Raw genomic sequence first — 21,920 nt, 5'->3', positions numbered from 1 at the left:
TTTATTTTGCCAACTTCTCTTCCACTTAGGTGGTGAAATACCTGACAACTAATTTTCTTGATGCCAAATGCCCCCTGACTCTCTGAAAAATCACCTTTTCTTGGAGTCCTTATTGCTGATCTCCAGCTGACAGGACACTTCACAATTCTTCTTGATGTCAATTGCTGTAGTCTTTAAAGAGATTCAGTATACTCACATGACCCCATAGTTAATGTGGGTCATTCCCAAATGTGTTATCTTCAAGCTTTTTTGGATCTTGTTTTGTAAATAACATGTAGAGTCTACACATACCTGGGAATGTCTCTCTAATTACCCTGACAATCTCATGTTTAGGTCATGTTATCCCCATTTTACAAATGAAGAAATCAAGACTCATAGAGGTTAAAAGCCTACCAAGTTTTCAACCAATACAGAGCCTGGATTGAATTTAGGTCTATCTGAGCTACAGCCTTTGCTCTTTCTGCCACATAACACAGTCTTTAATTTTGCATTTCCTTTTGCCTGTGGGCATGCAAACCAAGGCTAGAGTTCTGGTCAGATTATGAAGACAGTTATCCCTTCATTCACTTTATAATGCGTTGAATAGTGTCCCCCTATGAAGATATCCAAGTCTTAATCCCCAGTACCTGCAATTGTGATGTTATTTGGAAATAGGATCTTTACAGATATAATTAATTTAAGGATCACCCTGGATTTAGGTTGGGTTTTAAGTCTCATGACCGGTGTCCTTAAAAGAAGAGGAGAGGACAAAGACACAGAGGAGAAGATGATGTGAAGACAGAGGCAGAAATTGGAGGGGTAATGTTTCTACAAAGCAGGTCATGCAAAGACTTGTCACCAGAAGCTAGGAGAGAGGCCATGGAACAGATTCTTTCAGAAGGAACCAACCCTGCTGATTTTCTGAATTCTAGCCTTCAGAATGGTGAGGAGATAAAGTTCTATTGTTTGAAGCCATCAAATTTGTGCTAATTTGTTACAGTAGCCCTTCAACACATCCAAAAACTGAACTGAAAATCTTTCCCCTCAATCTGCTCTTTGTGTATTCCTTAGTGAATGGCACTGGCATCTGGTCAGAAACCTTCAAAGTCATTCTACACTATTTGTAGTGTGATCTTCCTTCCTTCCTTCCTTCCTTCCTTCCTTCCTTCCTTCCTTCCTTCTTTCCTTCCTTCCTTCCTCCTTTCCTTTCCTTTCCTTTCCTTTCCTTTCCTTTCCTTTCCCCTTCCTTCCTTCCCTCCTTCCTTTTTCCTTCCTTCCTTCCTTTCCCCCTCCCTCCTTCCTTCCTTTCCCCTTCCTTCTTCCTTCCTTCCTTCCTTCCTTCCTTCCTTCCTTCCTTCCTTCCTTTTCATTCCTTCTTTCCTTTCTTCTTTCTTTCTTTCTTTCTTTCTTTCTTTCTTTCTTTCTCTTTCTAGAGTGTGCAAGTTGGGAAGAGGGGCAGGAGAGAGAGAGAGAAAGAGAGAGAATTTTAGGCAAGCTCATGCTCAGTGTGGAGCCAATGTGTGGCTTGATCCCATGACCCTGGGATCATGACCTGAGCCAAAATCAAGAGAAGGACACTGAACCGATTGAGCCACGAAGGTGCCCCTGATCTTTCTAAAATCATGACACTCTTCATCCCAAACTTTAAAATCCTCCAATAACTTTCACAATGAAAATTAAATTCCTTTTATTAGCACATAAGGTTTCGTACTTCCTGGTCCCCGTCTACCTTTTTTTAGCCTCATTTCCCGCCTCTTCCACAAACTCATCCTCACTCCAGCCTTGTGTGGTATTTGCAGTTCCCATCTATTTGCCTGAATGCATCAAGTTCTTAGTATCTCTATGCTTTTGCATATGTGGATATTTCCCTATTTTATCTAGCTATTCTCCTACTTGTCCACCAAAACTCAGCTTAAGAGATACCTCTTCTGGGAAGCCCTTCTTAATCTTTCTCCTCATCACAAAACTCTGATTTTTGTGGCCCTCTGTGTGATCCTCAGCAGGCCTCTGTGATCACATTTATCCTTGTACAAGGGAATTTCTTTAGTTGCCCATCTGTCTTATTTATGAATGCATACCTCCCTAAATTCTAACCCTCTTTAAAAGACCAGCCTCAGTCCCACTTCCTCCTGAAAATTACAGCTAATCATTATTGCTTTCTCTTTGTAATTGTTATGGCACCGATTTGCGATGATGCCCCCTTGATACTTAATAATACACTGTTTTGTGTTATTTTACTTTTCACGCATGTATGGTTCACTCCCAAGTAGATTATAAATTCATTACAAAGCAGGGGCAATGGGTTACCACTTTTGTGCTCCAAATCTTGAACACACTGGGAACCAAGTACGTGATATGTACTTAATAACTCTGATGAGTGAATATGAGATTAATTTGTCCTACTGGGTAAAAAATATTACTAGCATCTAAGTGTCTTTGACGTATGTTCATGCTGATGCTCACTGTGCATTACTCCAGAGAAGAACGTCATTAACCCTCAAATCTGTGTCTCCTAAGCATTTTTCTGGGTCCAGCACAGCCCCAAACTTCACTTCTAGGAGCTCCAACATGATATAAAAAAGAGACTCAAACATATCATTTTTCTGTTTACAGCTGTTTGCTGCTTCCCCATTGCCTACAAAATAATGATCAATTTCTTTAGCCTCATACACAGGACTTACCACAGCTGAATCCAGGACTGTCTTCCCAGTCTTGTCTCTGATTCCCTGAATACCCTACAGTCACGCTGGACGAGCATTCATCATTCCCTGCCTCTCCAGGGAATTTCATGCCTCTTTGCTACTGTCCATTCTGTTCCACCTTCTCTTCTCGGTGAACTTCTCTCCATCCTTCCAGAGCTGGCTCTAAATGTCACTCTCTTCCATAACTTCCTCTGAGCCTTTCTTTAGGGGCTGGAAGAGGAAGTAAGGGAAGAGTCAGTATTTCCACGGAGTATTTTATATATTATTGTAACGTGTCACATTGACCTATAGTTGCGTATCTGTCTTCTGAAAAGATTGTGAGATGCTCAGGAGCAGGAACCGAGTCTAATCCTACCTTATGATTAAGGCAGATGTTTGGTTGCACGAGAAATTCAGTAAATTCTGATCAAATGTGATGAAAAAAGCCTATTTCCACATTCTTCATTTTAGGGACTGCCTTTGTGCTGTCCCAGATCCTCTCTTGTGATGCTTAAGGACATCTTACAGTGTAGACCATACCCATAATGCACATTTGCAACAGCTTAACATATCCTAAGTACACCCCTTCAATGGCCATTTTCACAGAGCCAAGTATTTGCCATGGCATTTAGCTGGCAGAGCTGAAAAGGTTGAAAGCAAGGATGCCTCAATATTCCATTATAATAATGGAAACCTGGGTTAGATATGAGGGGTATAGTGTGGCTCTCGAAAATCACACCAAATCAGCTTTCTTTTTTTTTTAATTTTTAATGTTTATTTATTTTTGAGAGAGAGTATGTGTGCAGGACGGGCAGAGATGGAGACAGAGGATCCTAAGCGGGCTCTGCGCTAACAGCAGAGCGCTCGATGCGGGGCGCGAGCCCACGAACCCGAGAGGTCATGACCTGAGCCAAAATCAAGAGTCAGACGCTGAACCGAGGGAGCCACCCAGGTGCCCCTTTCCCCCGCTCCTAATCTGTATTTGCTACAAATGCTCTGAGTTATTTAGGTGCTAAGGTGATACAGTTGTGATATATTAAAATTCTCCTCTTGTTTTTTTGATTTAACCAATAATGGACATGAAATAATTTTACAGAAAATTCCTGAACTGTGGCTGTGAGCAGGGAATGCTTACTGGTACGACACAAGAAATATCCCTGCGTCTGTCCAGTGGTGGAAGCTGCCCTCAATTCGGATCCCAACCAATTAGTTCTTTCTCCAATGGGTGGTGGGTTTTCTTTTCCTTTTTAAATCCTTTTCCTTTTTTTTTTTTTTAAATTTATTTACTTATTTAGAGAGACCACATATGCATGCATGTGAGTGAGGGAGGGGGCAGAGAGAAGGAGAGAGAGAATCCCAATATCCCAAAGTCTGTGCTGACAGGGCAGAACCCAATGGTGGGCTCGATCCCATGAACCCCAAGATCATGACCTGAGCCGAAAGAAAGAGTCGGACACTCAACAGATGGAGCCACCCAGCCACCCCTGAATCTTTTTTCTTTTTAAATCTTTCCTGCTACGTAGCAGAGAGCAAAAAGGACCAAGTGAAGCTGATAAAATGAGTACGGGGAGCGCTCAGATTAGAGAGCAATGAGTAAACTGGCAAATGGGCGTCTTGCTACCTGTGAGTAGAGACAGTGCTTCGGCAATGCCACCAGTAAAAAAAACTGCAGTTAAAGGAAATTTCTTGCAAGTGGGTGAGAAAAGTTTAAAAGACTCTCTTCAGGTGGTAATAGGTCCCAACCTAAAGAAGCGAGGTCCTTGGGGCGCCCGGGTGGCTCAACTGGTTAAGAGTCCAACTTCGGTTCAGGTCATGACCTCACGTTTCGCGGGTTCCAGTCCCGCATTGGGCTCTGTGCTGACAGCTCAGAGCCTGGAGCCTGCTTCGGATTCTGTGTGTCCCTGGCTCTCTGCCCCTCCCCCACTTGTGCTCTGTCCCTTTCTCTCTCTCTCTCTCTCTCAAAAATAATAATAAACATTAAAAAAAAAAAGAGAAGCGAGGTCCTAATACAGACAGCTGTAGGGCAAGAAGAGCACAGAGCACAGAAGGGGAGCAGGGGCGCCTGTGAAAGCATCCAGGCCAGAGCAGTAAAGAGTATTCTTTTAGGCACACTAAGGGTGCACAACTGTCCTCAGTGAGGAAGAACTGGAAATTATGATGAGGATCCCACTGTATATCCTTGTAGTTTATTGCGTATATTTATATTTAGTGTAGCATGGAACCACATATACGCCCCTCACTATGCTGAATGGCTTCAGTTAACCTTGTTGGCTTCTTAAAATCCCAAATTTAAAATCTGCTCGGCTGATCGATGCAGGTAAAATTCAGAGTGGACAAAATGAAGGACTTTCAGAAAGTCTGTTCCATCCAGACATTTATTATTTGACACTTCTCTAGAACCAATGGCTCCTGGCTGGGTGGTAGAATTATGATGCCATAAAAACAACCAACTGGCTATTAAATTTGCTTTCTTTTGTCTCAACAGGATTATGACATCAGGTAAAAAGCAGCCAATCATCTCCTCCCTCCCTCTCTCTTTTTTTCTCTCTCTCCCTTTCTTTCTCCCTCTCTTTCTTTTTTCTCTTTTCTTTCTTTTTCTTTCTTTCACTTTTTATGAACAAGTCAGCTCAGCAGACTTTTACAGAGGGCCTAGAATGTGTCTGTTAATGTGCTGAGGAAAAGCTAAACAAGCCTCTGTCCCATTTCTTCAAGAAGCTCACAAACTTAATGGTTGAACATCCGACTTCGGTTCGGGTCATGATCTCGCGGCCCATGGGTTCGAGCCCCGCATCCGGCTCTGTGCATCAGCCAGCTCAGAGCCTGGAGTCTGCTTCAGATTCTGTGTGTGTCTCTCTCTCTGCCCCTGCCCCACTCATGCTCTCTCTCGCTCAAAAAAAAAAAAAAAAAAAAAAAAAAAAAGAAAGAAAAGAAAAGCTCACAAGCTTATTCACGAGGCAGACAAGCAAGTTTAGAACAGTGTGATAATTGCAACAATATTAACATGTCCACAAGTAAAAGAAAGAAAGCATGAAGAAGAGCTGGATGAGCTCTGAGAGACTGGGGGTCGTGGGGGGGGTTTGGAAGAATTTGTCAGTTTCAGTTGGGTTTAAATTTATTAAAAGTGCAACTATAGAGAACCCCCTTGTCTATTTCCTGGAGATTAGGTATATTAGTTATTCCAGCAAGCCTGCAGAATAAACTGTACTCAAGAAAAATGCTCCACTTTTGGTGACTGACTAAATGCTCTCTGAATCAAGGCCTGGCCCAAACTGAACTTGTGAACGAAAAATTGGAATAAAGGGTGAGATTTGCCCAGTCTGAACCTAACCAGTATGTTAAAAGAAACAAACAGAGAACAACCAGCGCTAAAGGATGTCAGAACTGCAACAGATCTTAAAGCTGATCTAGTCCACGTTTTTCAGTATGTAGATGGGGAAAAATGGGGTTCAGAGTGATTAAAGACTTATGTAAAGTCAATGGGGCGCCTAGGTGGCTCAGTCGGTTAAGCGTCTGACTTCGGCTCAGGTCATGACCTTGCGGTTGGTGGGTTCGAGTCCTGTGTCAGGCTCTGTGCTGACAGCTCGGATGGAGCCTGGAGCCTGCTTCGGATTCTGTGTCTCCCTCTCTCTCTGCCCCTCCCCTGGATGTCTGGATGGAAGAGCCTTTTTTTTTTTTTTTTTAAATTACATTAATACAGATTTTTTTTTTTTTTAATTTTTTTTTTCAACATTTTTTATTTATTTTTGCGACAGAGAGAGACAGAGCATGAACGGGGGAGGGGCAGAGAGAGAGGGAGACACAGAATCGGAAACAGGCTCCAGGCTCCGAGCCATCAGCCCAGAGCCTGACGCGGGGCTCGAACTCACGGACCGCGAGATCGTGACCTGGCTGAAGTCGGACGCTTAACCGACTGCGCCACCCAGGCGCCCCAAGAGCCTTTCTAAAAGTCCTTCATTTTGTCCACTCTGAATTTTACCTGCATCGATCAGCTGAGCAGATTTTAAGAGACAGTCATGCTCTGTCTCTCTCTGTCTCAAAAATAAATAAAAACATTTAAAAAAAAAAGACTTATGTAAAGTCACAAGAAACCTGACTACTTGGCAGAGGGTGACATAAAGCAAGAATGTCCATTATGATCCAAGTTTATTGTTCTTTCAACTTCTTCAAAGTACCGGATAGTGTACGACAAAAGAAAAACTTGTTTCCTTTTTCTTTCCAAATAATCGCCTCGTTGATAATATCCTAAAATAATCAAACTGAGACAAAAGTAGAGCATCAAAGTAGCGTCTAAATAGAGCTTTGACTAATCTGATAGTTCTTCCATGTATAAAAAAGTAGGTTTTAAAAATAGAATTTCTACATAATTGTCTGCATAGTTGTAATCTGAAGCATATGGATTCTTCTTTCATTAGCAACACAGACTGTTTGCACTCCAGGCTCTAGTTCTCTCTTAGATTGCTAGCCAGCACCCATCAAAAGCTCTCTGGAGGGGATCATTATTAAGGGCACTTATGAGGATGTCCACTTGTTCTTATTCTGGTATGGAAGTTCCAAGTTTGTATCCAGTAACATCACCGGAGAGCTAAGAAATGGGATGTCAATTGCTCGGCCCTCTCTTTGATGACAGGTGTTCTAGCATTACCTCCTTGGCATTGATCAAAGAGAGGTGACTGCAAGAGACAATCATATCAAGACTGCTTCTGTGTTTTCTAGAAAAAGTGGGGGAGGTATCAGAGACACCATCATCTGTATTGGTCTAGGCTCTTTGGAAAAGGGTAAGCATTATTGTGGAATCGGTACCAGCCACAGGTGTTTCCATTCAAAGAAGTGGTATGTGTGTGTACTTTTAAACTCAAATAATAATAATCATAAAAGTCATTTTCCTTTCCATGTTGGCTTCCACGAGGTACAGATTAAATGTTAAATGAAGCTCGATCTTAGTACACAGGTTTACATTGGGGGCATGTTTGCTTTTTCCACTAAAAAAATATTTCTATAAGTCTTTTACTGTAAGTTATCTCAGGTCCTCTTTTAGATGTAGTGGGGAGTAAATAATGAATAAATACATAACACATTTCCTCTGTTTTGGGTCATTGATGACTATGCAGCTTTGTTATCGATAAACATGAAGTTCCTACTACACATAAGCACATGCTCCAGAGTTCTGGGGAAACCAAGAGGTACACAAAATGACTGCAGGCCTTAAGGGTCTTGAATCCACCTGTAGGGCTAGAGCATATGGAGAGATAAATAATATCAGGTAGCAAATTCTAAACAGATTTCAAAGATCTATTCTATCTGAACACCCTATAAGACTACTAAATTAGTCATTTGGATATTTGGTCAAAAAGCATTCTGTTTTGAATCAGCTTAAACATTGATATTTTGGCTAACATTTTTCTGAAGGTGGCAAAATTCTCGGGTAACTTTGCTTCTGAATGAGTTTTCACAGAAGTAATTAGTGTTAATGGTAGAAGTTCAGAAAACCAGAAAAGTACAAAGGAGCAAGTTAAAATAATCTACAATAATGCTTTGGGTGCTTATTGTATAATATAACACATATATAATATATATAATTCCATGTCCTGCTTTTTTCACTTTATATAGTGAGAATTCCCAGGTACTAGATGTTCTTCATTAACAAGATTTCTTTTTCTTTTTAATGTTTATTTTGAGAGACAGAGAGCACAAGCAGGTGAGGGGCAGAGAGAGAATCCCAAGTAGGCTTCATGCTGTCAGTGCAGAGCCCAATGCAGGGCTTGAACTCATGAAACATGAGGTCATGGCCTGAGCTGAAACCAAAAGTCCCAGGCCTAACTGTTGGAGCCCCCAGGCACCCTTCTTCAGTAATAAGATTTCTATTGTGCAACGTTTCATTGAAGGATTTGCCCAACAATTACCCTATCGTTTCTAACCTAGTTTTCTTTATTAAATATAATACTGTGATCTACATTGTAGTAATAATGATCATGCTTTTATGAAGCACTTACTATTGTATATGCCAAGCACTATTAAACACTTCATACAAATCATTTTGGTCTCTTAATAATCCTGTGGATTAAGAACTATTATCCCTTGTTTGTAGATAATGTAACCAAGGAGTAGCAGTTAAAGAGCCCACAGCAAGGAAGAGAATTTAACCCCTAATCTGACATAAGTAAATATTCCAAATTGTTTTTTATGAATAAGTAAATAGGACTGTTCAAAGATTCCCACTGCCTACTGAAACATGCAGTTATTGGCTCCAAATTAAGAAATTTGTGGGATTTTTCTCCATTCTCTTCCTCCTTCTTTTTATTTTTTTAAAGGAAGAAAGTTTCTAATGAATATTTAGTGGGTTTTTCTTTTACTTTAGTAATTAATAATCTACTATGATAAAGTATGTTACGTACCCTTAGAGCCCTTATTTTTTCTTTTGTTTTTACTGAGAAATAAAGAACATATAACATTCTACTAGTTTCGGGGGTACAACATAATGATTCAATATTTGCATATATTCTGAAATGACCCACACAATAAATCTAGTTAAAATCCATCGCTATGCATAGTCACAATTTTTTCCTTGTGATGAGAACTTTTAAAGTTCTGATTTTGTTGGCTACAGAAAATAGTAGGAACACAGGCTCCGAAAACGAGCCTCTCAATTTTATTTATTTATTTATTTATTTATTTATTTATTTATTTATTTATTATGTATGTATTTATTTATTTATTTTACGAGCCTCTCATTTTTATTGGAGGACAGTAAAACTACTGTAATTAAGAGACATAAGAAAAAAATGAGGTGGTAAAATTCTGAGTATTACTGTCCTGGGACATGAGCAATGTTCATGTATTTTCAAGTACCTACAGAAAGAGAACTGAACCAAACTAGGTAGCTGAGGCCCGGCTCCACTCCTGCTGTTGTAACGACTAGAAAAGGATGGTTTACACTCAGCTCATCATTTGATGCATATAAAAGAAGGGTTTCTAAAGTGCTTTAAGGATGGTTGAAACGATTTCATTTCTGAAGTAGTTGAAACTATCTTGTGGCCAACACACCCTTTTGACCTAGTGCCAAATTGGTTTGATTTTTCAAAAAGTTTCAGTTAGAGAAGGAGAATTAAATGAAACTTTGGAGTGCTCGACGATTCTAAAAATATTACCAAATCTTTCCTAAACTCGAGGGATGAACTTTAGTTGGTGAACATCTTGGAGCTTAAGATCTACCGACTTGACCCACCGAATCCTAAGTGTTACAAAGGAACCACTGAAGGTCTGAGAAGTTAAATAAAGGAAGGGGTGAAACAGGTGCTTGCCTAACCACAATGTCAATGGACAAACAACCTTTGCCTTCCTAAGTAAGAGGCCTGCGGTTACCTCCAGCCCACCCTGCGGGTGCGTCTTAGTCCATCGAGGGACGGAGGACGCGGCCTCTGTAGTCTTAGCCTCTCCAGCCCCAGAGCCCACCCAGAGTCTCAGGGGCCTCGCGTGGCCTCGCCCTCGGCTAGCAGTAGTAGCAGCAGCAGCAGGAGCAGGAGCTGCGCCAGGGCGGGCGCCAGGACCCAGGAGCTGCCGGGAGGGCGGCTGGGTGGGCCCTGGGTGGGAGCTGTTGTCCCTGCAGCTCGCAGAGGCTGGCGTTGCCAAGGCGCTCCGGGCGCGCGTCCCTAGCAGCCGCCCGCCCACGTCAAAGTTTGTTTAATAATCGCCCAGGTATTTATGCCTGCGGCTCCGGGCACCCGCCCGGGAGCCAGGACACCTCAGGGCAGCGGATAAGGCGCGGCGGCTGTGGCCTAGGGCACCTCCCCCCCGGCTTCCCGAACCCTGCCCGGTCCGACCCGAGGGGGAGGATGGAAGAACCAGCCGCGCTCTGAGCCCCTCAGGAAAATAACACCCTTCCGGCCATATCACCCCCGGTCGTGCGGAGGCCACCGCCTCGTCCCCTCCACGTCTCCATCTCCCAAAACAGGGCCGAGTGAAAAAGGGAGCGATGGCAGAAAATCTGAGAAAACTGGTCTCGAGCGAAACTTTACAATCGATGCACGACAAGCTAGAGTCCTGGCTGAGGGACTACAACGTGAGTCGGGGTGGGAGAGCCCCGGGAGGCTTTGATTCCTTTGCAGAACCTTCGGCCGGGGTTTCTTAGGGCTGGCTGGGGGAGGCCGCTTAGCAATGGCCAGGAGGTTGTGATTCCTAACCGTGACCCAGTCTCGGACCCGGATCGCGGGAAGGAAGGAAGGGCACCGGTCTGCTGGTGCCCTTTTCTCCCGTCGGCGCCAGGCGGCGCAGGGCTGGCATGGCCTGCGGAGAGCAATCTGGAGTCCCCTCGCGGATCGCACTCTGGAGTCCCCTCCCGGAGCGCTCATTCCGCCCAGCGGTAACCAAGGACGCTGGCGGCCCTAGCAACGGGAAAGATCCGCGGTCCGCCAGAGATCTGCCCCAGCCTACCACTTTCCTTTCCATCCCCTCCGCCAGCAATCCACCTCCCTACCCCCAACTCGAATTAGTTTTTTACTACACCCCTTGTCCTGCCTTTCCGCAAGTCCCAGAGGATACTCAGGGGTTGTATCACAATGTATTTTTTTTATAAAAATACTCCCAGGAGTTGTTAGCCAGAAGTCAGTGAAATGGACACTTGTCAACGTTGCTGGTTTCGTTTGTGTACTGATCTGCATGGCAGGTAGGGCACAGTTTTGACACCAAGGCAGACGTCCGGAGGCCTGTTGCCAAGGCATTTGTAGGAAGCAAATATTCTGTCGTCGAACCCATAAGCGCTCTTCAAGTCTCATTAAGCCTTACCCCCACTGTGGTTCGCGTTAACCGTCCCTGCACATTAAGTACAACTCAGCGTTGCACTTGGTGGATTTGATCCGTCCGTCTTAAATAGGACAGTCCCACTCGTGTGGCGAGTGCAGCGGTCAGGAAGACAGAGCTGGGCACTCGTGGACCCGGAATCAGCCCCCACCCCCACCCCACTCGAGTTCTAGGTCTGGCTCTAGATAGAACTAGCTGAACGACCTGGGGCAATTTATTTCACCTCTCTGGGTCTCCGTATCTCATCTGTTAAATAGAAGGGACTCAACCAGATGATATGTAGAATTCTTTTTCAGATCTCAGTTTTTAAATTTATTTTTATTAAAAAATTTTTTAATGTTTATTCATTTTTGAGAGAGAGGGACAAAGCATGAGCGAGGGAGGGGGAGAGAGAGAGGGAAACACAGAATCCAAAGCAGCTCCAGGCTCTGAGCTGTCAGCACAGAGCCCGACGTGGGCCCGAACCCACGAATCTGGAAATCATGACCACAGATGAGGAAGGCTGCTCAACTGACTGAGCCACCCAGACGTCCCAATCTCAATTTTTAAACAATTTAAATTGGTTTGTTTCTGAAGTCCCACCAGGAAATTCAACTAGATGCTGTGTGAGTCTCTGGGCTATCCCATTCACCCTTTGACCAGGGCTCCTATGGTAGACGGGAGCTCAAAGAACACCAACAACTTCCCCCTTGCCCCCTTACTAGGGTTCAGGGTTTACCACCTTTACCCACTTCTAAAGAACGAGCTCTGTGACTATTTTCTCCCCATCAAGATTGCAGGAAAATTAAAATTTACTCTTATTACATCTTACAGCATTTTCTTTCTTTTTTTCTTTTTCTTTTTCTCTTGTTATTACCCTGTGGCTTAAATAAAGGTTTATGTTTAACATTCAATAAATGTTAAGTGTTTAACAAAGATAACACTAGCGTTTGCGTCAAATTAAGTGATTGTTTTAGAAACTGCTCAGAAGTACTGAGAAATGCCAACGTTTATCACACTTAACTTTCTCAGTAACAGTGGTCCATCCCACTTGTCTGTTGTCACCGAAAGCATTTCAGTTAGAATCTCTCCCCTGTGCCAAGTCCCTCCCTCCACCTTTATAAAGACTGCACTCTTCGAGACCAATGCCTTTCCAAAAATTCTACGGCCATTTCCCCAGGCGATCGTTTCTCTCTGGCTCTCTAGTGTCTCTGTTGCATTTGACTGAGGACACTGCCATTCTTCTAAGGCTCTAATAATTTCTCTCCTTGCCTTACCCGCTTCCCTCCTCTGGCAGTTCGTCAAGACTTTAGGAATCTTCTCTTGGGCCTCCATTATTGCTTCTCTCTTACACATATGGCCATGAACCTCATGTCTGTATTTTCAGTTGTGCTATTGTCATCTCAAAACCAAATCAATCTAAAACCTACCTTAGTCTTGCCCATGGCTGGAACAGCGGCCTCTTTCCTGACTTCACGGTCTTCATCATGTCATACCCCACAAACTTTTCACCAGCTTAATTGGTTGGCATCTACTTTGAAATTCTCACAGAACCCTTTTACCACCTCTGCTGTAACCACCTTTGTCTACCTTCCATCATCGTTCATCTAGATTATTACAAAACTATCTCAAGGTGATTCTTCTAAATGTCAAGTCAGATCAAGTTACTTCTCTGATAAAACCCCCAGACTTTCTGGCCTACTCAGAATAAGACCCAAAATTCCTGCAATGGCCATCGAAATCCTACACAACTGTGCTCCTTTAGACTCTGACCTCATCTGTTGCTCCCTTAATCTACTCCAACAATACTGGTCTTGTTGCTCTAGAGTAAAGCTGTCCAATACAACTTTCTATTATGGACACATTCTATACAGGCACTGTCCAATATGGTGGCCTATTTTCGTACTTGAATTGTGGCAAGTAGAAACCGAGGAACTGAATTTTAAATTTCATTTAAGTTTAGTTTAATTCCAAATAGTCACATATGGCTAGTGGCTACCCGATTGGACAGAAGAGTCTAGAGCCTGCCAGCCAGGCTCCTGCTTCAAGGCGTTTTGTACTCACTGTTCCCTTCTGCCTGGAAAGCTTTCACCTGTGCACATTTCAGTAGGAGAATAATGTCTTCACCTTATCTCCCCCTTCAAGTCTTTGCTTAAATGTCACCTCAGAAGAGACCACCCTCTTCACAATTGTAGTCTCCTAGCCCCGTCCCTGGCACTCGCTGTGTGCCTTCTCTGCTTTATTTCTTCTGTAATAGCTACATCTAATTTTTACTTGTTCTTTTATGTTACTGTCAATTTTTCTCCCTCCTCTTCCCACTAAAATGTAAGCTCCAGAGGGCAGAGATTTCTCCCTTTTCTGCTCATCACTGTATTCTCAGCACTTAGAATAATGCTTGGCTCCCAGCAGTTGCTTCATAAATAATGACTGACTGAATGCCACAACCATTCTCCCAGACACCTGGGTTCTTGGACTCATTTCTCTTCTTGAAACCTCATATCCAGTGTAGAGTTGAAAGTGATCCCCAGATATCTTTAATTCAGCCTTTATTAAAACTGAGTTGATGGGGCGCCTGGGTGGCTCAGTCGGTTAAGTGTCCGACTTCAGCTCAGGTCACGATCTCGCGATCTCACGGTCCATGAGTTCGAGCCCTTCGTCGGGCTCTGGGCTGATGGCTCAGAGCCTGGAGCCTGCTTCCGATTCTGTGTCTCCCTCTCTCTCTGCTCCTCCCCTGTTCATGGTCTGTCTCTCTCTCTGTCTCAAAAATAAATAAACGTTAAAAAAAAAATAAAAAAAAAATAAAAAAATATTAAAAAAAAACTGAGTTGAGGGCAAAAGACATGATTTCCAATTAGGGGCATAATTCAGAGGGTGCAAGTGTTTTTAACAGTTTTTCCTTGCATGTGTATCACTAAAGAGAGAGGGTAAGAAAATGTCTATATACTACTTTACTAAAATTTAGGTTACATCTAGACTTATTCCGTGTCTTGTCACCTACAGTGTGGGTTTGGGTCAACTGCTAAGAGCTTTCCTGTAAGGCTGCAAGTTTGTTTTACTAGTTCCAAGGACTTTTGCCTTGAAACCTTAAGGTGAAGAGTATTCATTGTAGCAAAGCTATATTTGTTAAAATGTTGGTGGTAGAGGTTTGTTCACTAAAAGTTTTAAGTTATGTTTGCTGTGGAAAGTTGATTTTGCTGACTGTGACCACATTGATTTAGTTCTAATTAACTCAAGCAAAATAAAAGGCCATAAATACTAGTCTAGAATTAGGGATGTGATCCAAGTTACCCCTTGGGAACCTGTTATTATTCAGTGAACAAGATCAATGATTTGAGCAGATGAGTTCTAAAACACACTGCAGATCGTTTTATTTTTCTTCAAACTAGCTAGTATTTGGATTAACAGTTGGATCCTGGCTAGGTTTTCTTCTAACTTTCCCTCATCTAATTTCCTTCATATGGATTCCTATCCCTTCTCCCTTAATCTGTCCATCACCGCTATCTTCTCACTCTGTCCTAAGTATATTGCCAGACACAGTAAATTCTTTAAAAATGTAATTTTCTGCCCCAAAGCCTTTGGTTTTTATTTGTTGGCTGGTTTTTTTTGTAATTGTTTTAATGTTTATTTATTTTTGAGAGAGAGAGAGAGAGAGAGAGAGCACAAGTGGGTCAAGGGCAGAGAGAGAGGGAGACACAGAACGTCAGGCTTGAACTCACGAACCCTGAGATCATGATCTGAGCCTAAGTCGGCAGCTTAACCTACTGAGCTACCCAGGCGCCCCTGTTGACTGGTTTTTAATCTTACAACATCCAGCAATCTTCTGGGGCCTTGGCAAAACCACTGTTTGCTTGATTTTTAAAAAAACTTTATTTATTTAAAATTTATTTATTGAAAAAAATTTCAAGAAGGAATAGTTTTCAAAACCCCACTAGAGAAATATAATAAAAACAACAGCAAACATTGCCAATTCACTTTCTTTCAGTTATCAAAGAGAAGCTGATTATTGTATTGCTTGGCCTTTAAAACTTGGGTTCCATCGGCTGTTCAGGGACAGCTTGGTGCAAACATGTAACTCTCAGGATTGTTTTTTCCTCCTTTGTGGCTATTGAGAATGTTGGTGAGAGCCATCGATAATCCCTTCTTGTTGAACCAAAACCTGAGCTAGTTATTAAGAGCTTAAGAATTCACTCAACAAATGGTTATTTAGTTTCTGCTACCTGTGAACCTTTGGCCTAGACACTCTGTATTTACAGCTTTGGCGGTGTACTTTTATTGATTAGTTTATTCAACAAAATATTTTTTCGGAGTTTATGATATGTCTATCTGTGCTGGATGCTAGGAATAGAAACGTCAGTTGCATCTTAATGATGAGGTTCCAGTTGGAGCGGAGGATGAGGGGTAGAGGACGCAGCTTGTGCAAAAAGCAGGGAGGCATGAAGAAGCCGGCCTATGTAGGGGGCCTGTGAATAGTTCACGGCAAGGAGTGGAAGTGAGATGAGGCTGGGGACGTGGGGTGGTTGCGGCCAGAAGGTAGAGGCCTTGGACAGTGTGTTAAGGAGTTTGGACTTTACCCTGGGGGCAATGGAGGGAAACTAAAAGCACCATGCGGTGAAGACACATGTTTGGATGTTTGGAAAGGTTGCTCTAGCTGCAGCCTGATGGGGAAATTGGAAATTCTAGGGAGGACGGACAGAGCTGGGCAATATTTTAGGCAAGAATCAGCCCCTTGTAAACTATGCTGGCACATTCAGTAAACAAGGTCCGACTCTGAGAATGGTTCTGCAGATTCAAGTAAGAGTATGTGGCCCCAAATGCCCACAATTGATCATGCAACATCTGTATGGTCTTCTTGGTCAACTTTGTGAAAGGGTCAAACACCCACCTATGCAGAACTGGGTTCTGATTATTAATGACTCTATAGAGATATTAAGATGAGAAATTAACCTCTGTCCAATGTCAGCAGTACCTGGAGAAGGTCAGCTCTGGGCTGAAACTCTCCTCCTCCTTAGGTGCTTTTCTTTCCACGCAGAGTCTTGTGAACTAGGGAGCTACCTTTGGTCAGATGCTCTGAGATTTATTACTTTTTAAAATGTACTGTATGTAATTATAGGGGGCAAATGGTAAGTTCTTACTACACCCTTGATAACCCCATCCTTATGATAGGACAAGATTCCATTTCTTGAAGTAAATTAATAGACACCAAGACATTACATTCTGGGAACTTTTGATTATTTGATATGTGAATGGGGATAATAGGGAGAGCTGATAATGCTTCCTCTTGAATTACTTTCTTGTTGTTATAGAAATCTGCCCTCTTAAGCAACAACAGCATATCAACTACCAGTACATAAAAAGGAGATTGCAGGGGTGCCTGGGTGGCTCAGTCAGTTGAGCATCCAACTCTTGATTTCTGGCTCAGGTCATGATCCCAGGGTCATGGGATTGAGCCCTGTGTCAAGCACCGTTGGGCTCTGTGCTGAGCGTGGAGCCTGCTTAAGATCCTTTCTCTCTCCCTCTGCCCCTCTCCACAGCTCTCTCTCTCTCTGTCTCTCTCTCTCTCAAATAAAAAACAAAAACAAAAAGGAGATCTCAAAGAGGCATCTCCTCGGTTTTCAGATAATCTTTGTGGTTGAAATAGATGTCTCCATGCCAAAATATCCCTGATTCTCAGTACAAAAGGTTGTTGTGGTTACTATGGTGTCACCAAACAGACTCCCTGGCTGCCTTTGCCCTTCCCCGTAGTGAACATACCTCTACATTCTTGGGGATTCTCTCTAATTAGTAAATTTATAGAAAACATTTCTTTCCCTTTATCTCTTTCCTCCTATGCTGCAGTGATTAATAAAACCCCAAATCTTAGTGTCTGAACTTCGGTAAAAGAGGTTTTTCATTCCTGCATAATATGATGGCAACTCTTCTCCACCATTGGCTCCGTGTCAGGTGCCCTCCATCTGGCGGAGCAGCCATCACATCACGGGACCTCAAAGATCTGTAGGGAGAAAGAGAGAGCGCACTGAAATTATACACACCTCTTTCACTCATCTTCCCTTGACCAGAAGAATTGTTATGTGGCTCCAGCCTCATTGTAAAGGAGCCTGACAAATGGAGAGCAGATGGAATATTTATTTGGGGCCACGGTTTCTGCCACAGCAACTCATGATGAATCCATGGTTGTGAAAGAACTTGACAAGCGATTGAGGCAGATTATTTCAACAGAGGGCCAGATTATTTTATTTTTAACAGGGGGCTGTTGACAGTCCTTTCTTTTTTTTTTTTTTCAACGTTTTTTATTTTATTTTTGGGACAGAGAGAGACAGAGCATGAACGGGGGAGGGGCAGAGAGAGAGGGAGACACAGAATCGGAAACAGGCTCCAGGCTCCGAGCCATCAGCCCAGAGCCTGACGCGGGGCTCGAACTCACGGACCGCGAGATCGTGACCTGGCTGAAGTCGGATGCTTAACCGACTGCGCCACCCAGGCGCCCCGACAGTCCTTTCTTATTTTCATCTTGGACAAACTTGTTAATGGCAACATCATCACTGTTTAATATTTAAGGATAATAATGAAAGAAATCCAATAGACATATTAACCGCAAGTCAAGACATTAAAATCCCAGTGGTGAGGTCTAAATAGAAGCTTTTGCTAAATTGTTGGGGTATAAATAAGCCTACTCCTCTTGTACCCGAAATTCAGTATTCTGGTTTTAAAACATTGTTGTGGAGCTGGTGCGTTCATGGCAAAGTCAGCCATGCTGTAACATTGAAGGATGATTTTGGAAACAGAGCTATTTGAAAGGCTGCCTGCGTACGGGACAGCCACTTCCCTGGAGGACTAGTTGTAGCCTGTTATAACCCGCATCATCAAGGCTTTCAAAGACTTGAAAGCTTTCAAAGCACTCTTCATGCATTATTGCCTTTAAACTTTATAAGAACTTATGAAATAGCATGTTTTATTTTCTACATTTTACAGATGAGGAAACCAAACCTCAGGAGGGCAGCTAACCTGCTTGAGGTCACTGCAGTAGAAAGGGTTGAACTTGGATTTGAAACTAGGTCTTTTGCTTGCCAAATTCATTCTCTTCTCTCCTCCAGGGGGAGGGAAGGTGTAATAAGGAAATTTCACTCACTTGCAGTGCCCATTTCCTGCCATCTTTCTGTGCCTCTCCCCTCTCGTACACATGTGCTGGACAGAAGGAAAAAAGGAGGTAGAGATTAAGGCTTTTGTTTCCCATGTGTGAATTTCCATGACTGGCTGCAAGCAGCTACATAATGCTATCCCTCAGGCTAGTCTCTACACGCTTACTGTCATCGTTTCTTTTCCTTGCTCATCTACTAATTCTCTAACTGGCAAGTTTGGAATGGCATTCTTGTATGTAAAATTAGTTTTCTTAACGTTTATTTATTTTTGAGAGAGAGAGAGAGAGCAAGTGGGGGAGGAGCAGAGAGAGAGGGAGACACAGAATCCGAAGCAGGCTCCAGGCTCTGAGCTGTCAGCACAGAGCCTGATGTGGGGCTCGAACTCATGAACGGTGAGATCATGACCTGAGCCAACACTTAACCAACTGAGCCAGCCAGGCTCCCCTTAAAATTCTTTTTTCTTTTTTTTTAAATAAAAGTTTAAAAAATAAAGTCAGGTAAATAATGTAATGTTGCAATAGGATTCATGTTTTTTTTTTAAATATGAAATTTATTGTCAAATTGGTTTCCATACAACACCCAGTGCTCATCCCAACAGGTGCCCTCCTCGAAGCCCATCACCCACTTTCCCCTCCCTCCCACCCCCCATCAACCCTCAGTTTGTTCTCAGTTTTTAAGAGTCTCTTATGTTTTGGCTTCCCCTCCACCAACCTTTTTTTTTTTTTTTTTCCCTTCCTCTCCCCCATGGTCTTCTGTTAAGTTTCTCAGGATCCACATAAGAGTGAAAACATATGGTATCTGTCTTTCTCTGTATGACTTATTTCACTTAGCATAACACTCTCCAGTTCCAACCACGTTGCTACAAAAGGCCATATGTCATTCTTTCTCATTGCCACGTAGTATTCCATTGTATATATAAACCACAACTTCTTTATCCATTCATCAATTGATGGACATTTAGGCTCTTTGCATAATTTGGCTACTGTTGAAAGTGCTGCTATAAACATTGGGGTACAAGTGCCCCTATTCATGTTTTAAAGGAATGTTGGGATGAATCCTTTGTACTGTTAATTCTTACCTAATATATATGAAGTGTATTTTGTGTGTGTGAGACTGAGGTTTATTTTTTCTTTTTAAAGTTTATTTTGAGAGAGAAAGTGAGCGCGATTAGGGGAGGGGCAGAGGAAGAGGAAGACAGAATCCCAAGCAGGCCCTGCACTGTCAGCACAGACTCCGATGTGGGGTTTGAACTCATGAACCACCAGATCATGACCTGAGCCGACGTCGGATGCTTAACCAACTGAGCCGCGCAGGCGCCCTGAGACTGAGGTTTCTTAGAAGGGAAATCAGTGTATTTTGTGCTCTTCGAACTTCAGTTTGAAAGTTGATTAAAGATATGCAGCGATATATTTTATTAACTCAGTGATGGAAAGCTTTTTCTTTTTCATGTTGTGGAGGTGCTTCAGGGTCAGGAGTAGAACCAAAGGCGGGAGAGAACCACTGGTAAAGGCATGGGTGATCAGGCTGAAATGTTAACAAGTCAAGGCTGCTCGGTAAAAGGCGTGTAAGGACGGGAAAGGGTGGGTGGTGGTTCTGCAACATGCGTCACGTGTGCAAAGGCAAGGCTGGGGCGGAGAGAGTTGCTGGAGGGAAGCGCAGGGGAGTACGGCCCGACAAGTCACGCGGAGGCATGTTATGAAGGATTTGGGAAATCAGGCAATATTTAGGCTTGATATTATCAGGAGCTTCTGTTTGGGCAAGAGAGCAAGGACCTCGAAGGGATCGGAGCAAAGCCACTGTCCTGCTGCTCTCCTTCTTGCACCTGGGAACTTCTTGAAAGAGTCACGTGTCCTCATTGTCTTTGCTTCTTCTCTGCTCCCATTTGTCCCTCAACCCTGTGCAATCTGGAAATGCAGCAAATATCCCCACGCCATTCTGCTGTCACTACTCTCATCGTGGTCACCAGAGGCCACTGGATGGCCAAGTCCTACTTCTTTTTCCCAGTCCTTATCTCCTTGATTTCTCTGCAGCAATTGATGCACTGAGTTCTATGGCTTTAGCTACTTCCCAGATGCCGGTGACCCCCAAATCTATCTCTAGCTTGAGGCTTTCTTCAGAGCTCCCGACCTGAGTAACCACCAGCTTTCCAACCAGGACCCTGTGGACACTCTACATCCTCCAACCCGACACGAACCCAGCAGGACTAGTTTTCCCCTCTCCAGCCTTGCTGCTTCTCCCACTTGGGTCCTCTGGTTAGGCAATGGCACCGCATTCTCCGCTGTGGTCCAAGTCAGAAACTTGGGGCCCCTTTCTACATCATGCCTCCCAAACGGGTTCATCACACTCCCAGGATTCTACCTTTAAATACCCACCGAATATGTCCCATATTTTCCCCTCTTGCTACCACTGTCCTTATTCAAGGGCCCGTCATTTCTTACACGGGCGGGAAAATCTAGGGTAAGTTAGGGCACGCCGCAAGCAAACTTCGTTGCGGAAATATCTGTGCCTGCAGGGAGTAGACTCACAGACCCAGGAGATGCATGCTGTCCAGAGAACTCTGCCCTTGACCGAACTCACGGTATGTGAGTTCCACTCTCACATACCTTCTCCTTCCACTCTCTCTGTCTGCTGAAGGCTTCCAGAGCAGCACCTCCAACCCCCACCACTCGGATGAGATCCAGATGCCTTTCCTGCTGCTCTTGATACAGTGCCATGGATGCGAGCTTGGCTCTGTGTCAAAGGCTGCAGGAACGGGCTTAATTTCCAGCTCGACCACATTTTCTCCAAATTACTTAAGATCTCGTTTTGTTTTGTTTTTTTTCTCCTTGGTGGATTTGGGATCACAGATGGTACCCATTTTGTAGGGTTGCTTTGAGGATTAAATGAAACTGTATTTAGAGCACTTTGCACAGGGCTTGGCTGGCACGAAGTAAGCGCTCAATAATTGTTGGGTACAATTACTAGACAGCTCTCTCTGAAGGTCCTGCGGGTCCCCTACACTGTCTGAAAATCCCTCTGACACCTATCTGTTTCCCACCCATCTGTTCCCACCTATCTGTTTCCCATCAGAGCTGTCTGCTTCTGCCAGAGTGATTTTCGTAAAACGCAGAATAAATGGGACCATGTCACCACCCTCCTCTACCCACCCCTTCAATCTTTCAGTGATGGGCTGGAGCCCCCAGCCCTTCGTGGGGCATATAAAGTTTATCATTATCTGGTCTCCAGACCCTGTACTCCACTTTGCTACCTTGCTGCTCCTTGTCTTGGTACCTGCTGTTCCTCCTTTTGAAATATCTTGATTTCTTACCCCTCACTGCTCACTAGGGTGCGCTTTGCTCCTTCTACAGCTCAC

At 43.4% G+C, this 21,920-nt stretch overlaps 1 protein-coding gene and 1 long non-coding RNA gene across 5 annotated transcripts in view; one reads left to right on the top strand and one right to left on the bottom strand.

Annotated features, from left to right (window-relative positions):
• Nucleotides 1–6,786: 6,786 nt before the first annotated feature.
• LOC109279198 (uncharacterized) lies at nucleotides 6,787–10,251 on the bottom strand. Its single transcript, XR_002086073.2, has 2 exons — nucleotides 9,987–10,251; nucleotides 6,787–6,902 (listed from the first exon to the last, which is right to left on the bottom strand). It is a non-coding gene; the product is annotated as an uncharacterized LOC109279198 (long non-coding RNA).
• A 115-nt stretch (nucleotides 10,252–10,366) lies between these two features.
• Nucleotides 10,367–21,920, top strand: part of SPATA18 (spermatogenesis associated 18) — a 36,225-nt gene continuing 24,671 nt past the window's right edge. For 2 of the 4 annotated variants that reach the window (XR_002086072.2, XR_002086061.2), the window contains exon 1: nucleotides 10,367–10,716. Coding sequence is in view for 2 of the 4 variants with exons in the window: in XM_019470120.2 (XP_019325665.1) it covers nucleotides 10,630–10,716 (87 nt within the window). In the remaining 2 variants the exon portion in view is untranslated. The remainder of the gene's footprint in view (nucleotides 10,717–21,920) is intronic. The other 2 variants (XM_019470120.2, XM_019470110.2) reach the window with 1 other exon arrangement.

Source organism: Panthera pardus, unplaced genomic scaffold, assembly GCF_024362965.1.
Source record: "Panthera pardus isolate Hobbes unplaced genomic scaffold, ASM2436296v1 HiC_scaffold_13, whole genome shotgun sequence".
Lineage (NCBI taxonomy): Eukaryota > Metazoa > Chordata > Mammalia > Carnivora > Felidae > Panthera > Panthera pardus.
The sequence above is the reverse complement of the archived record's forward strand: the minus strand, read 5'-3'. Positions and strand labels throughout refer to the sequence as shown.